Source organism: Athene noctua, chromosome 14, assembly GCF_965140245.1.
Source record: "Athene noctua chromosome 14, bAthNoc1.hap1.1, whole genome shotgun sequence".
Taxonomy (NCBI): domain Eukaryota; kingdom Metazoa; phylum Chordata; class Aves; order Strigiformes; family Strigidae; genus Athene; species Athene noctua.
Window position 1 is genome coordinate 19,228,977 of NC_134050.1, and position 23,197 is coordinate 19,252,173.

Consider the following 23,197-nt stretch of genomic DNA (forward strand, 5'->3'; position numbering starts at 1 on the left):
TGTCTACCAGTACCCTTTCAGCAGTGTGCCTGTGGTGGTGGTCAGCAGGCACCCAGATTAGAGGCAACTGCACCTGCGAAGCTGTGCGACTCGGAGGGTACAATAAATTGAATGTATTGAAGTGTACTGAATGTACTGACAACGTGTTGGAAAAGGCAGTGCTAGACATGACTTCAGACAAGACACCCAGCTAACCAGATCTTCTTCTGATCTGACATAGTGGGACTTCCTAGTTGTTGCATTTTAACACCATCTGGTGTTAATTTTCAGAGTTTTTGTATGTAATTTCTGAATCTAAGCAACCACTTCAGAAAAAGAGAAGTCCTTTTGTTTCAAAATGATCAGTAACAGACAAGTTCTAAACAGAAAATGATTGGTTTGGGGTATAAGTCTTTCGTTACACTGTAAACCTAATCTCCCAGTATTTTTTGAATTGTTATTGCTTATCCTATAATTTCAGGTTGCCCTCAAGAGGAAACAGGAAGGGGTATAAATTTACCCGGGAATGAGTAAGCCCCTTAAATAATAATTAAAAAAACTCTACAAGGAAGGATAGGTCAAATCAAAGATAGGTAATGAAAAATGACAAAGTATGCCGTGGATTTTTTTATTGCGGTACACCGTGTGTGCACACTTGCACACACATCTTTGGGTATGTTATATACTCACTATAGCTTGTAGTGTAGTTGATTATAAAGAATACAGAAGACATTCTGTTGTAAACTTTAAAGAGTATTTAATAACTTTTAAAAAATAAAATCTGTATTTTAAATTTTGTTCTTTATATGAATGCACAAAAATGTATCGTAGTTGCAGTGACAGAATCCAAAGAACTGAGGACACCTGCCCACTGTGTAAGATACCAGTGACAATCTCGGAGAATTCACAATGGAATCCAAACAAAATTTTCCAGGGCGAGCCCTGACTTGTTTTCTTTCTGTGAATTGTCTAATTTTGTATCTATGAAGATCATTCACACCTAGTAAGAATCCTTGCACTCAAAGTTAATAAAGAGTCTGGTTTTAAAATAACTGCTGGTTTCCATTTCTTACCTTTGGTGCCACCTTTATAGCACAACAATGAAGCTAAGGGGTGAGGGAATGGCTGGGACTTTCTCCATGCCAACAACCTCCTGCCCTGCCTGGGAATGGGGGGAAGAGGCCGCTGGGAGCTGTGTGCACTGAAAGATGTAACCAGCTCTTACCCAGTTTGTGAGAAGTTTGGGTGGATTTGTGTAGCAGCTGTATTGCTGATGCAAGATTAAATATTTTTACAGCTGCTGTGCAGTTCCTTCCTCTCTGTATTATAAATCATACAATGCTGCTTTCAAATGGTAATTATTAAATGGAAGAATAAACCTTTATAAGTTTATATTATTTGAGGGGGTGGAACAAAGAGTATTCATAGAACAGAAACTGGAGTGAAGTTCAGTGATTGTGTTAAGTGTAAGATGTGGAGCTAAATAATTCTGTTGTACAAGCAGTAAAATTTGGCTGTGACAGTTACTGTACAGGAAAATAAACCATATTCTATTACATATATAACTGTGAAGATAAAAAGCCATAAGCTAAGTTCTGATGTTGCTGAATTCAGTTGGTCCAGCCATGCATCCTGTGCCTTCAGATCTTGTTATTAAGCAGAAAGAGCAATGAGTATAAGTCTGGAAGGCTTTCCTTCAATGTCTTTGCCACCTTTGGTTCTGTCTTTAATTTAAATGTATAAAGTCCTCCATGTTTAAAGATAAAGAAGTTAATATAAAAGACTTTACTAGAAGTGACAAAACACTGACAGAAGCAATTGGAATGACTTCTGTGTTGCTCTCCATACAGATGATATAAGCAGCCTTTTAAATGGCTGTTATGTACTACTGGGTATTTATTTATAATGAAACAGTTCAACATGGATTTTTAGGCATTATATAGAACTATCTTTTTGGGTTTTTTTAAAAAAACTTGTTTCTTTTATATATCACAAAATATTCTGACTATCTGCAGTGAAAGGATGCAATCCTTTTAAAAAGAAAATATAAGTTGTTATATGCAGTATGTTGATTGGTTTGAAAGTGTATTGTGCTGGTGATGCTTGAAGCACCAAAACATCTGTTTGGCCTGTGTGAAAAGAGTTAATAACATCAAATATAGAAAAGAGTCCAGTTCAAATTATAAAATTATAAACCAAGTTGCAGTAGCGTTTCAATTGGCAGTGTAAGGGTAGTTTTTAAAAAACTAATTATTAACAGCAATCTCTGTTCTGTTTTTTTTTTTTTCCTTTTTTCTTCCTTCCTCTTTCTTTTCAGCAGTTAGTGCCATATGTTTCTGTTGCAGTGACCGGGAGTTACAGTGTGAATAGTGCTTATACTCCCTATAGATACATATTTTAGAATACTGAGGCAGGATCTTGTTGTAAAGACACCTAAACTGTGGAAAAATATTAGATATCATGCTTTGTGGTTCCTTGTCTTCAGTCTGTTTTTCATTTTGTTTGTTCTGTAGGTTTAGCTGAAGTCTAGCAGTCTTGTCTAAGAGCTCAGCACGTATTACTGTGAGACTCACAGGATGAGGGTTTGTGATCTCTCTTCTCCCTACACCACCATCAGGCAAATTGATGAGAGTTGCCTTCTGTGGGAGCTCTGCTGCACAACAGTTTGCTCTTATCAACTGAGCCATCAGCAGCCTGCTGTCTCTGTGTTAATTTTTAATGGCAGGGATCACTACAAATAGACTTGTCTACCTTTTATCTTGCTTTAAAAAAATCAATGTTTTATTAATCTATTCATCACTCTGTTATGCTGCTTTTCAGTGGTGGAAACTGAGCTGTCAGCAGGAGCACCTGTGTGCACATAAGCTGTGGCAAGATGTAGTCTGGACATCTAACCTGGAACTGTGCCTATGCAGGTAGGAAAGGAACAGAGAGTTGAAAGGGAATGACCGAATTTACACCATGTTTCAAAAAGCAGGACTGTGGACAGGTCAGCGTGGGCTCAGGAGGCAGAGGGCATTGAGGCTGTGGCGAGTGTAACACCAAGAGTAAGTCTCCCACCCCAAGGTATGGGGTGCCTGGGTGTGGGCTACTCACTCAGTTTAACGTTTGACGTTTCTGTCTTGGGCCGAGGTGGGTCTGTTAATTGTCAAGGCTTGTTAGCACGGCAGTAAAACCCTTCAGTGGGGGTGAAGCTGCTGTGATGGAATTGATTCAGAAGCCCCATAAAATGCACACAAGTAATACATTATTTTCAATTTAGCCTGCACAGCTAAATGCCCCACACTACACAGGTTGATGAGTAAAGGTGGAGTGTAAGATTTTGGAAGATATTTGCTATTTCACACACCAGACTGTCCTAAGCACTTCCCCTCAAAACATGGAGCAGTTTGGGCCTGAGGTTGAGAAGAGGAAATCAGCAAAGAGGGGAAAAAAGCCCCAAAACCTAAGCAGTGTTTGTCAGTGGTGCAAGTCCAGAAGAGGGTTCCTTATGGGCGTTGGGGAGATTGTTCAATAGGCCATGACCTGGTGAGTCTGGCTTTAATGCTGGAAATTGCTTTTAAATCAAAGTAAGCAGAACGTCACTCATAGCTGAGACCTGTTGTAAGCACTAAAAGTACAGGGTAACTTTTTCTCCCCAAACTTGACGCATGCTTCTAGTCTGTCACAGAAGGAAGGAGTGGCTGCCTTGAGCTTTCTGGGAAAACAGGGCACAGTGATTGTACCTCTGCTCTGCTGTCCGTGGCTGAGGGGTCCCAAAGGCTGGCTGCGGGCAGCCAGGCAGCTGCGCTGCTCTGTTTGCTTGTCCCCTGCTGTGTCCTTGTGCTGGGGTGCTTCTCCTTCTCCCTGTCACATGTGTGTTACCCGGGGCTGCTTGCTGATGGGGAATTGTTTGAGCGATAGGAAACATCTGATTCTTAACATCATCACTAGAAGGTGTGCACAGACGGATGCTTGGTAACTTACTTCAGTTACCAATATGGGGTGGGGAAACTGGACAATTGGTGGCTGTTTTTTGGCTAAGGAAAATTATTATTTTGATTTCTGCAACTTCCAGAACGTGGGGGGCATATTATAGCCAACAGCCAGGCAGAGGGAGATGGGTCTGAAAAAACAGAACTGAGAGGTGACTCCAGTTCTAACAAAGACTGATGTGCCTTGGCTGATGTAAGTGTGCAGCTGGAAGGAAAAAAAAAAAAAAGCTAAGCATAAACATCTGAAGTCTTAATAACTCTCAGAAAAACGAGCGATGTGCAAAAGATTCTTCCTCAGCAAGGCAAACTCTATCATACCTGCAGATGATGATATCCCAAAGTAAATTAATGAAATGGTGACATTCAGGGAAGGAACAGCTGACAGCTTTGTACGGATCTTCAAGTGTGGAAATGAGTGATATTTTTTGGCAGACTAACTTGAAACAGGGATGATAAAAAATAAAACCATAGTAGAATGACAGAGCCCACTCACAAGTTGTTTACTGAAATGAAGATACAGCTGAAAGTAATTACTTGTTTCCCAGAGGTATAAGTGATAGTGCCTCCTACAAGAAATAATGCTCAGTTATTTCAGTTGGAATGTAAAATAGGATAGAAAGGTTCCCTCTTTCTGAGGTTAGATGCTGGGTATTCTCACCTCCTTGCAGAACAGTATGTGTATATGAATGTAATATATATTACATATACAGTAAACCATCTATATGCCCCTGGCAATTAATAAGTGAGACAATGTCCAAGATTGTTTTCCCTTAACAGCCAGATCTCACTGTACAGATTCTGATTAAAAGCCTGACTTTGCAGCACATAGGATTAAAAATACTCCTTGAAAATAACATATTTCTGAAGATGATCCTCTCTCCTGGCTACAAAATTGTCTTGAGACACTTGGAGGCAGGGCTGCTTGATCGTGACATTTTAGCTGTGTGCAAACTGTAGTAAAATTACAATTGCATTCAGTGCTAGCTACTCTGTACCTTCTTCCCATGCTGAAGAATACTCATTTTCTGTGCCCTGTCTTCCAGACCGTGAAATGCAGGAAGGCAACGTGGCAGGTTTCACAGAGGTTGCCTCAGTGCAATCTTTTCCTATCATTGGTTTGCAGATCAGCCCCTCAAACAGCCTCCTTTGCCAAAGGCCATGGAAGAGGAACCATTGCTCTTTGGAGGTTTTTTTCTGTTTAAAGACAAGCCTGCTTCTTACCTGTGCCAGTTCAAGTACTGACTTTTTCTTTTCTTCCTCCTTCAGTAAAATGGGGTGATTCACAAAATCTTCAGAAAGATAGCATTATACACAGTTTATAGTACAAAGGGGAAAAAAAAAAGTAGTCAGATGAATGAGCGTGAAGGAGATTTCTCCTGTGTCCTTTGGAGGAGGAGCAGAAAGACTGGGAATGGTATCTATGCACAGTAGGTGTCTGCCTTGACTACCTGACAATACATGGTCATTGCAAAGGTGAGTCCGAGAATCTAAGAGAAAAAAAAAACACAATTGTTTTTCAGTAAGTAAAAAACCCTCCCCTATTTATTGAAAAAAAAAAAAAAAAAAAAAAAGAGAGAAAAGCATGTTTACACTGGTTTTGTTCACACATGGGAAGACACATGACATACTGCTTTTCCTGGCAGTTAACGTCCTTGTTCTGTTCCTGGTTTCTGCCTTTGTCCTTATCTGTATTGCTGTTTTACAGAATGAACAATGAGAGCACGGCAGAGTTGATTTCTCCATAAAAAGCAGCCACCAGGTACTGGGAAGAGGTACATTTGAAAAGAAATGTTTGGATGTCTTTTGCTCAAAAATATTTTATAGGAGCAGCCCACAGCTGTGGGGTTGTGTGGTGATCCCTGCAGCTATTGCTTTGAAAGTGAATCACGCTCATCCCTGACCCAAAGGATGCCGTGGTTTACTTTACCGTGCTTTACTTTTCCAAGCATATGTGTGCACAGGTCCCCACGGGGGAATCACTGGAGACTGTCCATGCATTAATCATAACCATCAGTGCCTCATCAACAATGTATGTGTCTTTCTACTCGGCCTATTCAGGAGAAGCAGCAGGGAGGTGGTGGTCCTTCTCCCAGCCCAGCTACTGACCTGCTGTGCTGCCTCTGGTAGATTGCTTCATCAGGGAAGGGGAGGGGGAAAAGACTCTTATTTTCCTTCCATTTGAAGTACATACTTATACAAATGTACTAAATGGTTGTTACTGTTCCTTTGCAACACCACTGTAAAAATTATCCTTGAAATAAAGGTTTGCCAGGTAGAAACTTTCTGTATGAATTCTGTATTTAGCAGTTAATTTGACTGCTTCAAATTTCATCTTTACATAAATAGTAGTTCCTGTTAATGAGTATTTCAGAAGAGTACATGAATAACACACATACTACTTTATTTATTAAGAGAAAAAAATGGTTATAAAGCTGTTATCTTCTTCGTTTCCCCTTCTTCCCCCACAGTGAAATAAGATTGTTAAGCTTTACCATGCTGTTTTACAGTAAGCACACGCCTTTTGGAAGCACCCCCTGACCACTGCCTTCTACTTCCTAGCAAAGGAATAACCTTCGGGCTCAGCTGCATGATAAAACCTTGGTGGCTGAATTTGTTTTATAATTTTGAGCATGCATGACTGAAGAAGATTCTTCTGCCACATGTGCTGTATGTCCTTCAAGTTGTGTCACTGTATGATGCTAATGATAAGGTGGTTACCATGAAAAACAAAAGCTGTCACATGTTTTGGGCCAGAACAACACTGTAACATCAACATGGAGGGAGCCCAATTCATTTCAGGTGACAGTGCATCAAAACTTTTGTCATCAATTAGATTCAATCATGTAGTGCAGCTGCAATATTGTATTTTGAGATGCTTTCTCTGTATTTCACAGCATTTACCAGGAATATTAATTAGCATTTTGAAATTGTCTGAAGTGTTTTCTCCCATGCAAACGAGTAATGTCTTTGTCAGAAACATAGTAGTCTCTCAGATACCCTAAATATAATAAAGTCTATGAGGAGGACTCCCTAAATGCTGACTAGATGCTCAATTTTTTTTTTTTTTTAATAGGGTAACATATTAACAACAGTCTTACATCCTGTCTCTGCCATATGATCTTGTTCTCATCTTTCCCTAAGCATATCTGTTCTCTATACTGAAAAACAAAACCCAAAACTCTACTGAATTTGGGCCAATGAGGAGTCAGGTATTTGCATTAATAAATTTTTATTAATAAATTTCAGCTAATATGTGATATATGAGAGAATAAAATACATGCTGTTCAGCCTAATCTGAGATTAGTGGGAACAGGAGTAGAATTCTGATCCCAAGCGCTCTCTGGCTGCTGCTAGTGGTATACCATGCAAAATTAAAAACCCCATGGCTTAATCTGGAGTTATGTGGTAATAATTAGCTTGGTGATACCATCCTTTCTTCTTAGAGGTTGAGTGTGAGAGATGTAGAGCTGGAAACTAGAACTCCATCCTCATTGCATTCAAGAATAGGGCTCTGGGCCATAAATGGAGAGCTGACATCACTGAAAGCCCTTGAGCTCCAGCAAGCTTTCACCTGTGTCCACTCAGGCTACAGTTTGTGCTGTTGGGGCTGTGCTATGGCCACAACCACAGCAAGATGGATTAAAGACAGACACAGGTACCTGAGAGACAAGGTACTACACTGATGACCGATTCTTCTCTGAACAAAGTTATGTTGGAAATAGCTGCAGGTGAAAAATCTGATAAGCAAGTCTAGGTCAATCTTAGCTACCTAGTTTCCCTGCAATTAACAGAAAAGGAAAATGGTTCTATTAGCAAGGTTCGGTAATAGTAACAACATCCCAACCTGTAAAGGTACCTAAGAAAGCAATTCACTCTACCCTGACTAGAACTCTGTCGGGAGGGTGGGGATCACCTCCCCCCTGAGTCTAGGCTAGGCCTTAGGTAAACTCCTTGGTGAAGGCCTGCTCTTTGCACTGCATCCTAAAACAGATGATGTGTGAAATATTCCTAGTTCTGTACCTTGTACATGTTATTTTAACTAAATTAAAACATAAAAGACTTAAATCTTGTGGAGTTTTATTCTAACATCATGCAAAATCTGGAACCAGCTTGGGCACTGGAACCATAACGATGATTTAGTTATGATTAATTAGGATTTGAAAATTGATATTAAACTGTACCTGCACCATAGCTGTGCACAATCCAAAGATTCCCACTGCTAATAAGTTTTCCTGGAGCCATATTTTCACTGTTTCGTAGCAAGGCTGAAAAAAAAAAAACAACCCAGAATATTGTATTAGCCATAAACATGCATCTCTGCTCCCCTGGGAATAAGAGCCAGCTCAGACTAAGCTGCTAGCTAGCCTGGCTAGGTTAGCATTTCAGTGTTGGAGCGACTACTCTCTGCGTCTGGGCTGAAGCTTGCCTGTAGAGTACTAATTGTAACGACACAAAGCGTTGCACCTCCACAATGCTGCAAGAGCCTGCTCCACAGAAATTGGGCCAGTAACTAGAAGTAAACAGGCAGTACATCTGGGTTCTCTTTGTCCTCTAAAAAACTAGAAGCAGTTAGAACTTCAGAAAGAGCCTTTCATTTTCTCCGTATTTCAGGAAAACAAATATTTATTATAACATATATGTAGATCGAACCCAAAAGTTCCAGTGAGAGCTGCTCAGTAGCTGCTCCTGCCGCCCATGGGCCCATTTCATACCATTTTCCAGCATTTCAAATTGCCGTCTGGGCACTCCTCTATTATTTTCTCCTGCTTTAAATTCTGCATTAGCTCCAACCTCATGTTCCTGGCCCAGTTGTGGGGAGGGTGGCACTGGCTGAAGTGGAAACTTTAAATAATGTATAAATAACGTCTGCGAGACAACCTTGTGCAAAAACTGTGCCCTCTGTCTTGTAAATGTACAAAGCCAAGAATCATTGTTAGTGGCTTTCACATATGTATAAAGGAAAAATTATTAATGCCCACCAAAAGACATAGTGTTAATCTGCACTGATCTGCTTGGTACCCCAAATAAAATAGAACAACTTTTAAATGCTTAAATTTGAAATTTGACTTGGAGCTATTGGCAAGGTAGGAGGGAGCCACGTTTGGGTGGAACTTGGCCTCTGCCAGTGCTAATCCATGAATAGCAAATCTCACTAGAAAGTGGCCGAGAGAACTTCACTCCTTGTCTTCACAAACCATTAGAACCAGCAAAACTTCCTCATAACAACTCCACTTCATCAGATGACCTTACTCCACAGCCCTCCTGGGTGACTGCACTACCTGTAATTAGCACAAAGAGTCACTGAGCTGCTTTCAGAGAAGAATTTAGGCTCTGAATATGCTCTGGAAAGATCTTGTTGAGGACATCGTAGGGAAATTATCCCATGGAGTTTTGAATGTGATTACAGGCAAGTGCAGAAACTCGTTGCCAAAAAAGTGCTGCTGGCCATTCAGTGGGCCAGTTCCCACCCTCCGGCTGTGCCCCGGGAGCCCCTGGCCGAGGTGGCCTGGGGGGAGCAGAGCACCCCAGAGCCTCACGGCTCCCTGGGCCACCGCAGGCTGTGGCTGCTGTGCCGGGGCTCGTGCTGTGGGTGTGGACGAGCCCTTTGTCTGACTCCAGTAGGTGGGACATTAAAAAGGACAATCCTGTTGTCTCCTAGCCAGCTCTAGCTGGACCATGCTCCAGACTGCTGCCGGAAGGTACTTGTCTGCAATGTGAAACAACAGCTTGGAGCCTAGGGAAAGGAAAGCCTTCCGCTCGTAAAAACAGTTAAATTGACGGTTTCACTGGAGGCCAAATGCCACAGCTCAACCTGAGCCTCCCGAAACCACCTAATTAGTGATGAGTAAGGGTAGGGCAGCCCTTCTCATCTGTACAGCCCTGCACATGGCTGCCTGCCCTGCGCCTGGGCTGCTCACCGCTTTCCACCAGGTCCCCGGGGAGTGGAGGCCGCAGTTCTCACTGAACTCTAAGCAGCAGGAGTCGGGCACCCGGGTTGCATTGTACACTTCAAACCAGTCAGTGTAGTTGGAGACTCCACAGCATCTGAACTGGAAAAAGAACCGAGACGATACCGTAAGTACGATCTAGCACTGACTTCTGCCTCCTGGAGCTGGACGCTCAGTGCATTTCAATTACACCAGCAGAGGCTTGAAAATTTAAAGAAATACAGTATTGTTTCCTCAGCTTTACCCAAATAGACCCTTTCGTCCACTCTTCTATTATGTTTAAATACGGTCTTGTACATCAGTAATGATGACAGAAGAAGCAAAGACACCTATGTGCAGTGGCAGGACACTGCGGGAGCTGAAACAGCACAACCCCAGCCAAGTACCAAGGTTAAGAGTTGATGTGACTGAGCAGGTTTCTAACAATCATTTGCAGCTTGTTGTGAGGAAAAAGTACTATTTAAGATACAGCACCCAGGAGGTGAAGATACTGGGATCTCTACGGCACACTACTTCTGAAATCATGATTGAAGTTAACAAGGCAAATTTCTCTCTAAGCTGTTAATTACTGATCAGCTTGGACAGTCTTTGTCAGTCAGGAAAAGATGTATTTCCTTCTCTGGTGCAATTTTTTAATGTCATCATCTGATTGCTGCTAAACAGGGGTGGTTTAAGTGTTTCCCTACACTGACTATGGTAGTGTTAAATCAAAAGGTTTGGTAGCAGGATGTAAGGTGTAGGAAATAAATATACGTTAACGGTACAGGGAACGGCTCTGTGACCATCTTCCCCCTTTCGGAACTGGTATCTCCCTATGATACAAAATTAGCTCAGACTCATTACCATATAGATGTATACACCATCTGCCACTCCTATGCCAACTCAAATTTGTCGGTATTTAGACACTTTACCACTAATGAGTAAAACAAGACGACACTGGGCTGCAGAACTGCTCTCTGGTATTGGCAATACTTCACACTTTTTCAAGGCTATGCCAGCCACCTACACAGCCCCAAAATTACTTGCCAAAAGCTTATTTTTTAAATGTGATTTTATATAAGCCTGTACAGAATTTTTTGCATCCCTATAGAAACCGTTCCTCTTGTTTCTTGATAGACTCTAGTCACGCAGACGTCTGCACCACCAGGACCAAGCACCTAATTCAATCCCGATGTTTACACTGTCAAAGTTGAGGAGTCTGTGGGTGCAGTGGGCCAAGTGTCCAGGCCCAGGGGCATGTGCAGGATCCGCCACACAGCACCGACAGAGGGCAGGGGCCTCACGCACTGCCTCACGCCTCAGATGATGCTTCAGGCGCTCACAGAAAATACTCCACAGCAGAGACATTCCAGAGCTCACAGCACTGTTTTTCTGCTGCCAAGCAAAATTCAGAAATCTTTCCCAGACTAACATCTAGCCCCCCCAAGGATCTGCTCAGAATCTTCATCTGGCCCATGGCAGGAATCAGTCCTTGGCTTGCAACTGTTTGATTTGTGAGTTTACCAGCTTCGTTTTCTACAAACTGACTTGAAAGTAAAAAAAGTTTGTGACTTTCTTTTTTTCCTCTATGTTTCTGCACATGACAGGAGCTCCGTGCGTAACAGGTCCCAAAAGTGGATAGGAGCAGCATGGAACACATGGCATGCATTTGAGGAAAGCTGGTTTATCTGGAAATCTCACAAGAAGGTCTTTCAGGCTGTCATCATTAGAGTCAGGAGGCAGCTCTTTGATAGACAGTGAGAAGTGACAGCTTGTAAATAGCAAGCCTTGAAAATGTGGCTCATCTGTGATGTAGAGAGTGCAACAGTAAGGGCTGAGACATTTGAGTGATGTTCTGGCCAAATACAAGTGACACAAGTTTGCATAAATCGGGACTAGACCCCTTCTCCCTGTAATACTGCATGGCTGAGCATGTCAAAGCCTGACAGACTCAGGAGATGAAGATGAAGTACAGGTTTTGGAGTTAAGGGCTCACTAACAGGTGGAGGCCAGAGGCTCCTATGGCGCCTGTGAAGCAGAAGGTGGCTAGGTCATGATCTAGGGTTGGGACACCAAAGAGTAAAACTTCCTGGTAAGCAAGAAGGTAGAAATTAGGAGGGGATGCAGTTGCAAAGACAAGCTGCAGTTGGATACACACTGCCTGCCCACACAGATCCTCTGTGTGTTGTGCAAGAGCAGAGGAATAAATATTGATACTTGCCTGCCGCTGCTGGCAGCTGAGGCAGTCCCAGCAATGGGAGAAAGGGCTAAGAGAAGATCAAGGGTAAAAAAAGAATGAAGTAGTATGAGGATCAATAGTCTTAGGACTGGAAAAAATAATGTCTGGAACTGCAGCTGGAAGAGATGTCATGTCTTTGGTAGACAAATGAAGAATGAGTGATGGAATTAAGAAGTGGATGATGCACAATCCTAAAGGAGAGGAGGTGAGAAAAGAGTACTAACACCCCAGAGACCAGAGAGCGCACGACTAAGTGAGCTGGCAGTGCTCAACAAAGAACAAGGCCAGTGAACGGCATCTCTAGGGAGCAGAGACACCGACCCATGGCAGGAGGTCAAAGAGGCAAGAACAAGGAAACAAGCAGCAGTGGGATTCCATGGGCCACCCCTATAGGTTCAGCAAAGGGGTCCAGCTAGAAGCCAAAAAGACGGATAAGTGAGAGCTCAGTAAATTCATTACGGAGGCCTAAGTAGAGGAGAGGGAGTGTGGGAGTGATTTTTGGATAATGTGACAAGCAACTGATTTATCCTGTGTGCATGAAGCTGAACAATAAGTAGCCAAATTGTCGAGGGAGATGAGGGACTGTTAGAAGAAAGGGGAATATTGAGGACAAAGAGCAGAAAAAGAGGATTTTTTAGAGTCCGCTTAGATTTGACAGCAATGTTCTCTTTTTAAAATCTACTAGGTCTCGGAGCAAGGATAGTTGGAGACAGTCCTACACTTGGAGGATGAAGAAAGCTCAGGTCACATGAAGGGTAATTTCTGTCACCAGCAGTTTGCTGTAGCCAGTTATACCAGACTTCATGTTCCTCCACAAAGGTCAATGTTCTGCCAGTGCCAGAAAGTTAAACTGCCTGTCATGAAACAATTGCAGACTTGATTCTTGCTACAACCACATTCATTTTTTTTGAGTCACATTTACGGTCCTGTCTTGTTTCTTTCACTAGTTAAGTGATAAAATTAGACAAGGTTGCCTAAGAGTTCTGTTCCTAGTTTAAACAGGGAACAATACACTTATGTTTTTTAGAAACAATTACAAACTATCAGTGCTAATTTTGGCGTACCCAGACTAACACACTTTAAAAGGGAGCAACCTGTTAAAAAAGTCAGCTACTGTCTTGAATAGCAGTAACTTTAAGACACCTTGACTTGGACACCTCAGGCCCCTTGATTGTCGGGCTCACAGCTGGGAAGGAGCATGATGAGAAGCGACTGTGCCTGCCCATAGGAACAAACGTGGTGTGATGGTTTGACTCTGGCTAAATGCCAGGTATCCACCCAGTCGCTCTATCAGTTCCCCCCCCTGCCCCTTTCCCTTTGTTTTCTCGACAGGGTAAAGAGGGGAAAGAAGATAAACTAACCCTTGTGGGTGAAACAAAAGCAGTTTTAATATAAGCAAAGCGAAGCAAAAGTCCGCGCACGGAAGCAAAAGCAAACAGATTTATTCTCTGCTTCCCACGGACAGGCGATGTCGGGCCTTCTCAGGAGCAGGGCTCCAATACGCGGAGTGGTTGCCTCAGAGGACCAAGGGTGACCCCACCCCCTTCCTCCTTTCTCCCAGCTTTATACTGAGCAGATGTCATATGGTATGGAATATCCCTTTGGTTGGTTCGGGTCAGCTGTCCTGGCTGTGTCCCCTCCCAAGATCTTGCCCACCCCGTCCCACTGGGGGAAACGTCAGAAAGAGCCTTGGTGCTGTGTAAGCACTGCTCAGCAGCAGCCACAACACCAGGGTGCTATCAACACCCTACAGCTCCAGCATAAACCACAGCACCGTGAGGGCTGCGGTAGGGGAAAACCGATTCAGCTCAGCCAGACCCAGTACACATGGGTACTTACGGCATGAGGTGACGATCGGGTGGGAGTTCTGGGGACACTCATGCAGTGTTTGGCAGAGTTGCTCAAACAAGCAAAAGCTTGTCGAATGCCTCACAATATCCAAGCTCCTGCTGTTGAACATTTCCAGGAATAGTGACAATATGCTGCTGTTTGTTTCACGTTTCACATGGGAGGGTCTGTCTTGCAAGATGTCAAAACACTTTTTCCCCCCTCCCTTTGTTAAAGAGACAGACATGAGTCCCCTATTGATTACCCATGAGGTTCTGAAGTGGCTCATTGTCTCCCAAGAGCTCGGGACACACAGGGGCTGCTCGACACAGCAATGCAGTCAAAGGTTGTGCTGCATTCGGGGCGCGTTTCCCAGCCAAGCCGCACCGAGCAGCTCTGAGGTCTCTGTCCTGTATTTATGGAATGCAACCCTGCTTGCAAGAAGCTTAATTTTTGTGTGAACAAGTAATTGCAGCTCTAGCATGGGGTATCTAGGGCTGGTAATTAATATTAAACACCAAGTTTCTATCTTTGTGCAACAGAAATGTTGTGGAGCTGATATTCTTATATGTATTTTACAAGCAAGTCCAGTTTTGAAGGCTAAGTAGGGCTTATTTTCTTTGCCAAATTCCTGCAAAATCAGACAGGCTGGGATAGGGTTCATGAAAATAAACAGACACCCAATCCTTGTTGCAGACTGGTTTTAGCAATTCCCGATTTTCTGTTTTTGTGAATGTGACAGAGAACCAGGGGACAGGGTAGGTGCCTTTTATACACCTTTTTCCTCCATCACTTCAGAAAGTGGTGAATAAGATAGTTTTATTCTAAAAATCTTGTTTACTGGGTGGGTTTGGATTGCTTCAGCAGTAATCCTACAGTATGGTTTGATCTAACAGAATCAATGACTGGGGTAGAGGAAGATGGGTCTAATTTGTTCTCAGTTACACCGGTCTAAATAGACATGAAAGGCATTACACAGCAGTAAAAGCAAGCTGAATTTGCTCACTTTAGTGAAGCTAATGCGTTCTCTGCATGCCTCTCAAATTACTGCCTGGTTAGTTAAAAGGAGAAATGTTCAAATATTGATCACAAAGATGTTGGGGCTGAAGCAAATTTTAAAAATTAATGCCTACTTCTCATTTCCTAATGATCTCCACCTGTAACTTTAACCAGTCCTGGTTTCAGGGTAACTTACATCCCAAACTATTAGAATTTTAGTCATGTTTAAAATCACTTTGTAAGCTTTTGTAATCTTCAGTCATGACATGCAAAAGTCACCTGCTTGTGTTTCAAATCCTTTTGAGGTTTGAAACACTATTGAGAAAGGCTGTGAGTTTGGTTAGCTGAAGGTATTAAAAAGAAATCAATGAAATGTTCTAATCTGAAACAGCACCCTGACCTAGAGGCTTAAAACAACTGCAAAATGAGTCTAGTGCTTTTCCTCTAACATGCATTGCATGTGTGCAGCCCAGCCCAGCCCACCTCCTTCATCAGGACTGCATGGATGAAATTATATGATTATGCATTATATGACTGCGTGGATGAAAACTGCAACTTCCTCCTTAAGATGGGCCCAACAGACCCTATTTTTAACTTGTTCCCAGTCACTTAGGAATTGTATGCCTCTGTTAAAAAGAGGAAAACCATTTCTCAAGGCACAAAAGCTTCAGAGAAGAAACTGCCCCCCAGAAGATGTGCTCAGGCCTTTCACACTTGAAATGCAGTAATCACCGCTCACAAGTCACTGTGTGCACGCTGGGTATCCATGCTCCCAGCCAAAACTCCCCTCGGACAATCCCACAGAAATCAAATCTAACTGTGGTTCTATTTCTGGAAAAACTTTTTTGCCCTTCTTTAAGCAAAGTTGCCATAGACAGTCAGTGATCTCAGGGTGGGGATGGTCTCTATCTAAGCTAATAGTAGGAGAAATGAAGAACTACACCAGAGCTTGGATCCCTCATGTCTGAGCCTACTGCTTTAACCACAGTGTCATCCTTCTGCTCAAGCTCTGAGAAATACTTTTGCAAAGAAAGGAATGTGAATGCAGAGAGGACAAGCAGAAGGACTCACGATTTCTGTTACTGTCATGTTTTCCACGTCATGCTTTTTTCTGAGGCTGCTGTTTTCCATCCACATACAGACACAGTCCATAGCTCAACCAAGGACTGGTGTCTACTGAGCCTGTTAGAAAAGTCAGTGTTGAGACTGTCCTATATGGCAACGTGGTTAGCTCTAAAGTGGGGGTTTCTGAGAGCTGTCTCTTAGGAGCCAGAATGCCAACAGCAAGCCTGGGCTGGGACTTCCCTTTCAGGAAGTCCTCTGTATTGCCCTAATCCTCCTATCAGTGATTACAACTCTACTGATTAGGGATGTAAGGGATAATGATTATTACTGAACACAAAAAATAGTACTTGGCATTTACATAGCACTATTCAACTGCAAAGTGTTTTACATAATTAACCATGCTGGGATTGCCTTCTCTGCACCACTGCAATAGTCTATTCCTAAACAGTTTTGAAAGAGACATGTGAAAACTAATTATGCAGAGCGGTAAAAATGGATCTGTGGGAGCTCTTTGCTTTTCTGCTCAGTGCCCAGCACAGGGAGCCCAGAAACTTCAACACTATGGTGCTGTCAAGACAGCACATTGTAATTTCATAGTTGCCATGTTAGAAAAGAGAGTGATGTAACGTGACTGTACATGGCTTGTGAGATGGCAATTTCCTATTATCTTTTGGGCTCTTAAGACCTAGCTAACATTAGTTTCATCTGAAACTTATAAGATACTCTTTAAACTGTAACAGGTTTCAAGGCCAAAGGAATCATTAAGACAATTGAGCATGATCTGTAGCACTACAAAGACCACAGACTATTGAGTCCTGCCTCAAACCCAAGCTTGTCACTGAACAAGACTATTTCTTTCAGACAAAACCCCTGTCTTTTAAGGGTAACTGAAAGACCACATGCAATTGTCAGCGTGCAGGACTGGGAGGCTTATTAGCTTGTTTGCTGGGCTTGAGCTGTCTGTCTTGCACACACAGGACTGTTGCTGTCAACCGACTGCCCTCAATACAGACAGCTCCACCAGCCCCAGATGGAGTCTGTTGGTGACCTCAAATTTTTAATATCTCAGCCCTTTTCTTAGCAGCCTGCTGCTCCTGTTATCTTGCATTGTACAGAAGAGTATGTGTGAATCTTGACACTACCAGACTGAAAGATGTTCAGCATTTCAGCCCAAATGGCAACAAAGGAAGTAAAGCGTAAACGAAGGGGTTTATCCTATCAGCATGTGGTAGGTAGCTCATCCATCACCTCAAATAGTTCATATAACCTTGGAAGCATTGGGAGAGGTTATCATCTTTGGCCGATTTAAGACATCAGAGGCAAGACTAAAGCCCTGCTTGTCTGTCTGTACCACTCTAGCACCTCTGGAAGAGAATTTGAGAAAGCTATGCAAGATTTTATGAGCAAAGCCAAGGCAGTACAAGTGCTTCTTCCTAAAGCAGAAGAAATGTTGGAACTCTCTTTCTCATTCAAGAGGCAGAGAAGATCAAATCAGAAAGATCACCCCCAAGAGAATCGAACTGAGTATGAAAGAGAAGGACAAAGCTAATAAACCTGAACTGTCAGTGATGGTGTTTCCTCAGCAAGCCAGACAAGGACAAAAGGAGGAAGCCAGCTATAGTGCTCACCGGTCCCTACGAGACAAACACTGGCAGAGTGCTGTCAGCATCAGAAGGATGCAACAGCAGTGGCAACATAGCAAAAAGCATTCCCAGCCCATCTGTGATGGAGGATGATTGAATTCTGCCGGGAAAAACGTACTGACTGTAAGGAGGAGGTTGTAAACATCATGGCTGGTTTCCACTTTGACTGCACTAGTGGAAACCAACAACAGCAACAGAAGGAGAGAGGACAGAAATGAACAGGGGTTGAAGTCATTCTTTGTTACTGCACTATCGCTCTTCATTCCAACATCCTTCCCCTTTGACTTTAAAGAGCAGGTACTGCTTGTTTCCTGGCTGACCATCTCCTTCACTTTCCACACAGCACAAAACTATATGATATTTAGGCATCAACACAATATAAATTTTTAAAAGAAATAAGCTAATCTGGTCAACAGATAAATAAATTGAAATTACCATTTGTTACAAAAAGCAGAGTTTACTTGCTAATGTGCTGACTGGGTGGAAGAGATTGGCTCAGAATCTGGAGGTTTAATAAGGTTCACACCCAGAACCTGCTGTTACAGAACTCAGAAGGCAAAGAGGAATTAAAAAAAAGCTCAGACTTACATCTGTTTGAATGATGCTCCATGCATTAGTTAGGCCAATATTTCCATCTGTCCCATACAAATGAAGCCCTTTCTTCAGATCCCGCTGAGCATACTTGTCAATCTAAAACCAACAACAAAAAGACAAAAAACTCAAAATTTGCTGAGTACCACATTTCAGAAGCAATGTGCACGGAGCAGGGAGATGGTGGACAACAGTCCTATACTGAAATAAATAAAAACTTAACTGACATTTCCTAACGCCTTTCTCCAGTGGAGCTGGTATCTATTAGAGGTATCTGCATTTTGTAAAGGACATGAGGAGTTCCTGTTCTGAGTTAATGTTCATGTTTTCCATCACAGACCTCCAAGACATCTTTTCCCTTCTCACTTAACCACCAAAGTACTATAGAGAGACTTGCAAACGAGGCCTATATATGAAAACATTCATCTACCCACAGCATTTCCTTTTAGCTTAATATCTTTAATTGTGACCAAGTACCCCTCAGCACCTTCCGTATGCTTCCTGGGAGATCAACAGTGGCATTAACATTGTACTGATGCTCTGAATTGTGTTCATCATATCAGCCAGGGTACCCTGCCTCTTACAGCAGGATGGACATCGCTATACTGAAGCAGCAGGCAACGATCTATCCAAACTTCAGGGCAAACAGGATTTAAGAATTGAGTTACTAAATGGAGCAGCTCTTAAATAAATGCATTTTTTGATGATTTAATAGAAGCACAAAGTTCTGCTTTAGAGACTTTAGCAACAAAAGGTGACGTTTTCTTGTTGAGTGTCTGCTGGTAAAGCAGGCTGCTGTTGGCTCCACTGATCACCACCAGGTAGCATCCAAAATGATTGCAAGTGCCTCTCTCCCAGTCTAACCATACACACACATTTCTACAGAATCAAGCAAACACAAAAAAGGAAATAAACAGATATTCACGGTTTAACCTGATTTTTCTGTTGTAAATGAAAACCACTCAATAGTGCTGCTCAAATATGCCTGTATTCCCCTTTCCCCTGGGTGCTTGTCAGTGCTACTGGTCTGTTCAACATCAGAAGTGTGAGCAGACCAGTCCCGTTTTCTTCTCCATCAATCTGCTATAAATCTGACTGCAAAACACAGTGCCACTCTGAGATATTTCTGCTGCAACAGTCAAAAGGAAAAGCAAAATTAAATTCACAAGTTGCTTCATGGGGACAGTCTAAGTTAATGCACAACTCCATTCCATATTGGACAACAGACCGAGATGGTGTATTCTCTCCCTCTGACATTAGTCATTCCTGCTGAGGAGGGGTCTAAAATGAAATAAGCAATGCTAATTGTGAGTTAACAGAGGGAACAAAGGCATTCTGCTTCTACCAGACACTTGGATTTTCCTTTTGTTTTGTTCAGGCAGAATCATTTTCATCTGCTCCTGGAAAAAAATAGTGGATGCAAAGCATCTTCCACAGTGCAAAAGAGGAATTTTCAACCCACTGCATCATAATCATGATGGGGTAAATGTAAAATGAGTCCACCAAAAACTCAAAAGTTCATCACATCCAAGAAATCTCTGCTGTATGTGCAAAGGGTTGTCCTTGGTCTCTCCAGTTCTTTTGTTTCCTTCCCAAAAGTTTACCACCACCATGCTGAGCCGCTAATAAAATAGCTTTGGGACAGTACAAGAAAGATGTACAATTTAATCTCAGCACTTTAACTGTCAGGCAAGCACTTCCTCGTGGATGACTATCTTGAACAGTAGGTGCTGTGCTCCCGCTGTAATTATCATGTAAACTGCTTTTGACTTTCCACAGAGATTATACATAGTCACTGGTATATTAATTAGAAGAGAAAACCAAAGCTGAAAGCTATCATTAAATTTGGAATTAGTTGAGAAAATTACAGCCAATAAATGATAAGCTTCTATGTGTCAGGGATTCCTAGCATTCATTTAAGAATTAGAAGGAACTGGATTTCAGCTCTTCATTTATCCTCTGCTCCCTGTGCCTCAGCTGGACCTGCTGTGGTCTCGAGCAGAGCCATCAGTTAGCATGGAAGGGCAGGGTTGTGCTGCTGGTCTGACAGAGGCTTTGAAATCTTATTCAGAAAGGGACAGAGGTGAAGAGGAACAGCATAGCTGAGGGCAGGTGGGGACAGAAATCGAGCTAGTAGATCTGCTGCCTTGAAGATGAAAGTTCTATTTGGAATATTAATTTATCACACCTGAGAAAATCTGCCCTGTAAAGTGAGAGCGCTATGCACCAGTCTACAGTGCGCATCGCCACTACTCTGGAACAAGGGAGATACGGCCAAATGAACAGTGATGCTTATCTGAAGGGCAAATGCCACGCTACAAAAAGGATGCAAAATGCAAAGTTCACATTTCCTCACTCAAATTTTGCTTTGCAGACCAATGCAAAGTGGCTCAGCATAAGCCCTTTTACCAGAGCTCACAGGCTGCCCTTGTTAATGCAATCTTCATGTCTTGTTTGAGATCAATAATAATAACAACTTAATAATAATTTAATAACCTACAGTCAACATTTACAAAGTACTTCAAGATCGGGAACAACGTTTTGTTAGTCCACGTGTGCTTTAACATGGTCTCAAGAGATTGCCTCACCAAGCGTTCCTGCTCCTCCTTTGACCTGGAGAAGACACACTAGCAAGCAACTTGCTGAGGCAAAATAAAAGCAAGTCCTCTCTTCCACATAAAATTAACCCCTTGTCCCTGCACAAAGAGTGCAAGACCGCTATACTGAGAACACAAGTGGCAACAGATGTCTGTATTTCAGAAACAGTGAACAGCAGAGCATTACTCAAGAAAACAGGCACTATGTGACCAGTTCTCTCACTGCTATTTCAAAAAGCCTCAACATCAAGTTGTGCACATTGTATGACCCATTATTTATTGTTTTTAAAAAAGGAAGTGCCTGTTTGAATCTTGCTTGGAAGAGGATATAAGCTTTTTATAGTTCCACACCACGTGTGTGTCTCATGTCCTTATCTCTCTCATCCCTGTGCAGGTTGCCACTTTGAAAGAGGCGCACACGTGCTGTGAAACAGCATCTCCGGATTTATCTACTTTTTTGTTTCACGTCCACTGACATGTGCAGGTATCTGGAAATCTCAGCATTTTCTACATATAAAAACACATGCACACAGAGCTTTGTATTTATCTGAGTGACTGCAAATTTAGAATTTGACATAGATCTCCTTTACTAAAGTTTCTAATGGAAAGCATGCTGTAAATCCACCACAGAGTGCTATTCTGTGAAGAGCAGCTGATCTAAACTCTCTTTTTCACAGAGGAACTCCTTAAAGCATTCACACTCTCCTGTTTGCTTACGCTAGGGACAAAAAGGTCTTCATCACCGCCTAGAAATAACCTTGTACAGCACAGCTGAGTCTGTGGCACCAGGAGAAAGGGGAAGCAGCATCAGCTTTTGATCTCCTGTCACTTGTGTCTGCAGCTGAGGTACCAGCATGAGTTCACAATCTGAACACATCTCTTCTTCTTAGTTATCTTCATTTTTGGATTCTTCCTTGGGTGGTTCAGGAACCAGGATGACCTTTCCAACATTCTTCTTTTGTATCTGCCTTGTGGGATCGGCCACCTTATCGAAGGGCCCTACAGAGTCTATTTGGGGCTTGACCTTGCCTTGACTGTACAAGTTACCCAGCTTGGTTACACCACCTCCAACAAGCTCAAATTCTTCATCCATACATCCAAGGTGGTAGCCACACACAGCCTTCTTATGGTGTAGGAGCTGCAAGGCATTGATGCTGAGCTGCTTCCACCAGGTTTTAGCCACAGCCATGAGGTGGTTTCTCTGTCCAGTGAGCAGGTTTGCTACCACCCAGTGAGTCCCCCGCCATCTGCGTCTCTCCTCTTTTTAACCAGTTAGGTAGGGCTGTTTTTATTAATGCGTTATCTTGCATGAATTAATCAGTCTTGATGCAGAAGTAGCCTTGGACTTCTAAGAGCACAGATGATATTAAACAAGACCATTTCTCTCATTCAGGCTCTGAGGAGTGCAGTGTCTACATGCAGTCCTATTAAAAGCACATTGACCTCTACTTGAATAACCCGTGTAGATGGTTATAAGATGGATATTTTTTCCCCTAATTGAAGCACTGCTTGAAGCCGTAGACATATGATTCCTACTGGCTTTGACCAGAGAGTGGTAAGTAAAACTCAGCACCTATTCGTGGAGCATAGCTGGCAAATGCTTCTCCAGGTCATTCTGTTTCCTGCTAATCTCAATTTTGTTTCCCCCTCAAAATATTTTTAGAATAGCAGGAACTTTCCAATATGCCTTTATTCTAATTGTATATTTGATTTAAATGAAAACTCACAACACACCCCCAGCTGTCTCTTGTGCCTTCAATTTGAGTTTTACAGAAAATGATCTTTCTGAAAATGAAATGCTGCACCACAGTGATTCATTACATCTCCTGACAAATGATCTCACCCAGCATTCACCAATCTGTCAGCTTCTCTTGTTTGTCTCTGTCCTCAGTCAGGCAAAGTGTCTATTGCAAAACAGGGACTGTAAGTACTATATTAAATATTCTCCAGTTTTAATCTGCTGCGTTTTCCCATACGCAAGCCAGGCCCTTCACAAAGCACAACTTTATCTAGTGAAGGAGCACAATGAAGCATAATAAAAACTCCCAGCAGGCAAACCGTTACTTTAAATGAGATTCCTATTTTTAGACACGTGGAATACCAGAGATTTCCTCAGAAGAAAGTTTCTGAAAGGTTAGGTAGTAAGAACCTTTTACCAGTCTGGAAATGAAGCAGAGAAAAATTCTTTTCCTCCTTCGGATTCATTGGTCAACAGATGAGAGGTGTAAGCTTCAAGCCCGCACCCCATCCATGTTAATTCCTATGGCTTCTGGCTTCAGGCACACTGGAGGCTTACTTATGCTTATCAGCACCACCAGGTTTAAGTTAAATGTGTCCTGTTGCTTAGTGTGGTAGC

At 42.5% G+C, this 23,197-nt stretch overlaps 1 protein-coding gene across 6 annotated transcripts in view; it reads right to left on the reverse strand.

Moving 5' to 3' along the window:
- Positions 1 to 4,437: 4,437 nt before the first annotated feature.
- The window catches only part of TSPAN4 (tetraspanin 4), a 453,985-nt gene continuing 435,225 nt past the window's right edge, over positions 4,438 to 23,197 (reverse strand). For all 6 annotated transcript variants that reach the window (XM_074918701.1, XM_074918702.1, XM_074918705.1 and 3 more), the window contains 4 exons: positions 18,242 to 18,343; positions 9,872 to 10,003; positions 8,135 to 8,218; positions 4,438 to 5,440 (listed from right to left, as the gene is read on the reverse strand). In XM_074918701.1, coding sequence (XP_074774802.1) covers positions 5,372 to 5,440; positions 8,135 to 8,218; positions 9,872 to 10,003; positions 18,242 to 18,343 — 387 coding nt within the window. In that variant the 3' untranslated portion in view covers positions 4,438 to 5,371. The remainder of the gene's footprint in view (positions 5,441 to 8,134; positions 8,219 to 9,871; positions 10,004 to 18,241; positions 18,344 to 23,197) is intronic.